Source organism: Patella vulgata, chromosome 9, assembly GCF_932274485.2.
Source record: "Patella vulgata chromosome 9, xgPatVulg1.2, whole genome shotgun sequence".
In the NCBI taxonomy this organism is placed as follows: Eukaryota; Metazoa; Mollusca; class Gastropoda; family Patellidae; genus Patella; species Patella vulgata.
The window spans coordinates 5748488-5755280 of NC_065887.2; the positions used below are offsets into that span (position 1 = coordinate 5748488).

Below are 6793 nucleotides of genomic sequence, written 5' to 3' on the forward strand. Positions count from 1 at the left end.
TGTATGTATGTATCTGTAGCTGTTTTATATACCTGATGTAAATAAATCCTATATTAACTAAACTGATCTCTGTTATCACTAAGACAGTGTTACAGTTTCCGTTGCAAAAACCATTGGTCAACTTTGAAGTTGTTTAACGCACGGGCTGGAATAGCAGAAAAGAACCTTTGCCGAGTTCAATTTTTAAAAAGATGTCGTTGAGAGCGAATTTCCAATACCCACGACGTGGTCCTGTGGACTAAAGGATAGATTTAGTGTTTGGAATTCAAGTTACCTAACAGGAAAATGCGTTCATACGACCGTCAAATTTTCTTAGGGAGGTCCCGACCATCTGTAAATGGGAATTTGTCGGGCATTTCAGGCCCGTCTCGCTAACATTCATCGAGTCCCTACGCCTATGCCTGCACTGTCATGGGTGGACAATGCTAGAAGACTGCCAAGGAATCTTTTACGCAAGTTAGGTAAAAACAAACCCAAACAAACGAATGACTCAAACCATATGTAATTAATGCTATAATTGATTTACAATAATGACGAGGGTGGGGGCGAATGGTTAGCGCGTGCGCGTTGTATCATAAGGTCTATCATTGATTCAGCTGGCGAGGTTTCGATTCTCTGGTTGTACATGACAAGGCGTAGGGTCGCCTGTTCAACCTCCCACTGCTAAAGACCCCTGCGCCGAAACGGATTTTTGAAATAGAATTGAACCATGTGTCGAGTGGACGTTAACCCTCCTCCCTCTCTCTCTCTCTCTCTCTCTCTCTCTCTCAATAATGACAAATAAACGACGACTGACAAACAGTTTTATTTTAAATGTTTAAAAAGTTTTATATTCAAGGTATAGACAATCATTTTCATCTCATACACTGCCCAATCATTTATCCAATAAGAGGTTTTAATGTTCCCCATGTATGTGTAGGTTGGATGGAACCTGGTTTCGCATACTGACAGATATGTAACCTGTGTCGGTTGGCTCCACCATCATCAAAAGGATGAGCCCCTGAGACCGAGTTCTTATTTTTTAATTGTTCTTCCCCCCATGTCATCACATGTTCAGTCACAGCCATACCGTGTACTATTTGACAATTGCGGGTATACCTTAATAAGGTGAAGGGTTTTTCCGTTGGCAGATAAATCGCGTGGGTTGGTAAACTGTCGTCTCTGAAAAAAAAATAGTAATTATAACAATGAGTATTAACGCCATTGTGAACTGGTAAAGTATCCTCTCTGAAAATAGAAGAGAGAGGAATAGGGTTTAATGTCCACTCGACACAAAGCGGGGAATCGAAACCACGCAACCTGACTCAACGACATGCCAGGCGGTGGGGCGTGTCCCCCAGCCTTAAAAAAACAGGTAGCCAAAAACTAAGCTAGACTAGCTCATTTACTAACCACATGAAACTTGTTGTAAAATGTACAGCTTATCCACATGTATCGAGAATCACCGATGCCAGACATTTTCAGTGGGGGGGGGGGGGGTACCCCCGGCAGACCCCCTAATTGCCCCACCCCAAAATCTAAGCTAGACTAGCTCATTTACTAACCGCATGAAACTTGTTGCAAAATGTTTAGCATATCCACATGTATTAAGAATCACCGATGCCAGACATTTGCAGTGGTGAGGTACCCCAGGCAGACACCCCGAATTGCCCCACACCAAAAGCTAAGCTAGACTAGCTCGTTTACTTACCACATGAAACTTGTTGCAAAATGTACAGCATATCCACATGTATCGAGAATCACCGATGGCAGACATTTTCAGTGGTGGGGCATCCCCGCCAGACGCCCCTAATTGCCCTACCCGAAAAGCTAAACTAGACTAGCTCATTTACTAACCGCATGAAATTTTTTGCAAAATGTTCAGCATATTTACATCAAGAATGACCACCGCAACACATCCCTAATTGCCTCCCTCACTCAAATATCTAAGCTAGACTAGCTCATTGACTAACCGCATAAAATTTGTTGCATTATGAATGACCACCGCCAGACTATTTCGGTGGTGGGAGAACCTCGCCAGACATCCCTAATTCCTCATCACCCCCCCCCCTCCAAAAAAAAAGCTAGCTAAATTAGCCCATTTACTGACCGCACGAAAGTTGTTGCAAAATACTATGCTCAGGAACATAACCAGACATATTCAGTTGTGGTTTACACCCGCAAGATGTCCCAAATTGCCCCCACCCCCTCCAAACAATAATGACAACCGAGAACACATAGGACATAAGGTAAGTTTCTTTCTTATCTATACTCTTATGCAGTGTCACATTCATTCCCAACAATGATTGTCTCATCACAGTCACTGTCATGTCTGCATTTGTCTTTTCGAACAAACTGCCTGGCATTGCAACTCCGTTACAGCAGATCGGCAGGCGGTGATCGCCACCCTCCATCCACAATCAGTAGGTGCCAAAAGGTAACTAGCACAAGACGCTGAAGCCCGTTGCCACAACATCGTTTGTAGTTGTCTCTTTGGAGCTTCATTTCAAGACATCTTCTTGATGGAGACAGCAAGGCACAGTCAATCTTCTTGACATTTTCAAGTGTGTTTTCCTGAAATAAATGTTTGGATACATCACTCGGCGAATCAATGTAGACAAACTGACAATAATATTATTGTCAAGCGACTATCCATATACAATATATCTGGTTTTAGTTAAACAGTATTCATTCACACTACAACCTTTTTAAGAAAGGTTATTGTGTTATTTTGAAAATACAGATAGGAATTGAAGAATTTATATTCTAATTGATTTTGCCAGTCATTTGCACGAGTTTTTAGTATTGTGCTTCATCGACATCTCGATACTTGCTCTATTCGTAAATTCGGCAGACTAAAACGGACTCAACATCAAAGTCCACTTTGCCATGAATGTCTCTCAGGTTGATGAACAGGTTGACATAACGTTCAGTCTGGTCGTTCTATATAATGTCAAGTAAAAGCCCTTGACATTATAGAGAAAGACCAGACTGAACGTTATGTCAACCTCTTCATCAACCTTAGAGACATTCATGGCACAGAGCAAGTGTCGAGATGTCGATGAAGCCACGATACCATAAACTCATGCAAAATTCTTCCATGGTTATCTGTATTTTCAAAATAACATAAAACAACCTTTCTCAAATAAGTTGTAGTGTGAATGAATAGTGGTTAGCTAAAACCAGATGTATAGTATATGGATGGTCGCTAGACTATAATATTATCATCAGTTTTTCTACATTGATTCACCAAGTGATTTATGCAAAGTTTTATTTCAGGAGAACCCACTTGGAAATGTCAAGAAGATTGACTGTACCTTGTTGCTTCCATCAAGAACATGTTTTGAAATGAAGCTCCAAAGAGTCAACAACGGGACCATGTTGTGGCAACGGGCTTCAGCGTCTTGTCCTGGTTATGGTTTGGCACCTGCTGATTGTGGATGGAGGATGGTTGACGATCACCACCAGCCCATTGGTTTAGCAGAGCTGCAATACCAGGCAGATGTTCAAAAAGACAGATGCAGTGATGAGACAATCGTTGTTGGGAACGAATGTGACACTGTATCTCTTGATGATTCTGATGATGAACCCTGGACAGAAGACTCCGATTCTGATCCAGAAGACATAAACTAGGCATTCACTGATACAAAGGGCGTCTGACGGGGATACCCCACCACTGAAAATGACTGGGTCAATTCCAGGTAAATGTGTCAAAACATAACCATAAGAGTATAGACATCTGGTCTATAAGCCAACACAAAATATACCTTGAGATAACACAAGTTATGCCATGAGACAACACAAGTTATGCCTTGAGACAACACAAGTCATACCATGAGACAACACAAGTTATGCCATGAGACAACACAAGTTATACCTTGAGACAACACAAGTTATGCCACGAGACAACACAAGTTATACCATGAGACAACACAAGTTATACCTTAAGACAACACAAGTCATACCATGAGACAACACAAGTTATGCCATGAGACAACACAAGTTATGCCTTGAGACAACACAAGTTATACCTTGAGACAACACAAGTTATACCACGAGACAACACAAGTTATACCATGAGACAACACAAGTTATACCTTAAGACAACACAAGTCATACCCTGAGACAACACAAGTTATACCATGAGACAACACAAGTTATACTATGAGACAACACAAATTATCACGAGACAACACAGTTTCTTAAATTTTAGCACAAGTGGTGTTGATTTCTACATATATTATACAGGCCCAGTTCTCTGTTGTAGATAAAATATTCCATTGAAATAACTTACTCTGTGACAGTGCACATTAAACGCCATACCCCTGTCCTGCATCACAGACATCTGGGTCGAACACGGAACCTTCTTGATAGCGAGTCAACGTCCTACTCACATAGCAAGTTCGGCTCCTGGTAGTCAAGGAGTGGTGACTAAGTAAGGAGTAGGGTCACCTGTCCAACTTTGTGGGTTTTCTTCGGGCCCTCAGGCTTCCTCTCACAGCTAAATACCCCTACAAGCAAGCGAATTATTCAAATATATTTGGACCAAATGTTAGTTCCGTAATGACATAGTTTGTGTTTAGTGGACGTTAAGCGTCCGCCTTCCCTCTCTACTTCTGCGTTCGCTGGTTGGAAAACTCGTACAGGAGATATATCTCTTCAATTTAGGCCTAAATCAAAATAAAGTCTCTCTCTCTCTCTCTCTCTCTCTCTCTCTCTCTACTAACCTGCAACAGAAATCTATTCTTGTATCTGCAGTGTATTCGCCATCTGGTAAAGTGCCCGACTTACTATTTGTATTTCCCCCTGTGGTTGGATCATCCCAGTAGATAGAACCTGTATGGAATCCTGTTGGGAAGGTAAATAATATTACAAGTTGTATATATAGTTAATATACTGGATCATTCCAAACAGAAGGAGTCTGCTGAGATAGATACAGCCTATAATACATACTTATGGGAAAACTTGGGCGACGTTTTGAGGATATTTTTTTTGTATTACTGTATTAGCTTGATAAAGTTGAGAGAAGACTCTTCGAAACATCGCCCAACTAGATAAGTAGCTAGCTGTTTTTCCATAAGTACGTGTTGTAGTTTATTGCTCTTATCCAGTTACTACATGCCTCTCAAAGATTACTAATGTAATTGTTTTTTGGTTTATTGACTGAATTCGACTTTAAAGTGATGTAGTTAGGTACATCAAGCATACGTACAACAGATGCATTGTGTAAGATTTAGATAAAGAATTTGCCGTTCTTGCTTAAATAATTCCAATAGAAAATTCAAAATTAATATATATATATATATATTGAAAATTGCATTTAAGTTTTGGCATAGATTGTTTATTAGCAGCTTTACTTGTTAAACGAGACTCAGTCTCGCCTCTCCAATTTAAAATCAAATCATTAAATGGCGATCATACTCTAGTCCGATGATCTAGAGAGTTGATTAAAGGCTTGCCGTGTGAATAAATGTCTAAATAATAATGTATATAACTTTTGAAGCCAAATTAGGAAAATCTGTAGTAGACAGTTATAGGTCTTACATGCATATTTAAATCTGTCTTGAAATCAGTTTTTGTCGGCATACCTTGTATCTTTTCATCGCTTACCGTCAAAGAAAGTAATACTGCTTTACGTGGCTGTACGAATAGTTTTGGATATTTTTAAAGTACTTTTCGCTCATCTGGGGAGCTCTTCGGCTCTATCATATCGTATTTTCTCGCTCATATGACAAATGGGCAATATAAATATAGATGCAGGCGATGTGCTGAGTTTGAAAGGAAGCAGGTTTTGTCATGACCGTATGGCCGTGATATTGAAACGCCATATTGATGAACGCCACACAAGGGATCGATACCACGACCGCAAGCCAGAGTAAACCAGCTAGCTAGAGCTCCAAGCACAACATTTTAGACCACAAGCCCCCTGCCCCGACCCCCTGCCGCCACCCACACTCTGTCCCCACCTCCCTGGTTGTCCATTAAAAAATTACCTCCAGGACAAGCTCCATATTTCAGAATACAATAATTTCCAGCTGGCCAATTAGCATCATATTCAGAGATTTTATTATCTCCCTTCATACAGAACTCTATGGTCACGCTGCGGCCGCCTGAAACAAATTACATGGTTATTTCAAACAACATATCAGTAGCCACCATCCCGTTACAAAATATTAACAAAAATCTCGTTTTGCATGTAGTTGTAGTATTGCTGTGCAGTTGTATAGGTGTGTAGTTGTACTATAGGTGTGTAGTTGTACTATAGGTGTGTAGTTGTACTATAGGTGTATAGTATAGGTGTGTAGTTGTACTATAGGTGTGTAGTTGTACTATAGGTGTGTAGTTGTAATATAGGTGTATAGTATAGGTGTGTAGTTGTACTATAGGTGTGTAGTTGTACTATAGGTGTGTAGTTGTACTATAGGTGTGTAGTTGTAATATAGGTGTATAGTATAGGTGTGTAGTTGTACTATAGGTGTGTAGTTGTAGTATAGGTGTATAGTATAGGTGTGTAGTTGTACTATAGGTGTGTAGTTGTAATATAGGTGTATAGTATAGGTGTGTTATTGTACTATAGGTGTGTGGTTGTAGTATAGGTGTATAGTATAGGTGTGTAGTTGCACTATAGGTGTGTAGTTGTAGTATAGGTGTATAGTATAGGTGTGTAGTTGTACTATAGGTACGTAGTTGTAATATAGGTGTATAGTATAGGTGTGTAGTTGTACTATAGGTACGTAGTTGTAATATAGGTGTATAGTATAGGTGTGTAATTGTAGTATAGATATGTAGTTATATTATAGGTATGTACTATTGT

At 40.0% G+C, this 6793-nt stretch overlaps 1 protein-coding gene across 1 annotated transcript; it reads right to left on the bottom strand.

Moving 5' to 3' along the window:
- Nucleotides 1-878: 878 nt before the first annotated feature.
- LOC126832607 (uncharacterized) lies at nt 879-6060 on the bottom strand. The gene is made up of 3 exons (XM_050563451.1): nt 5973-6060; nt 4707-4827; nt 879-1161 (listed from the first exon to the last, which is right to left on the bottom strand). Exons 1-3 carry the CDS (start codon nt 6058-6060, stop codon nt 879-881), a joined length of 492 nt encoding a protein of 163 aa, XP_050419408.1.
- Nucleotides 6061-6793: the final 733 nt, after the last annotated feature.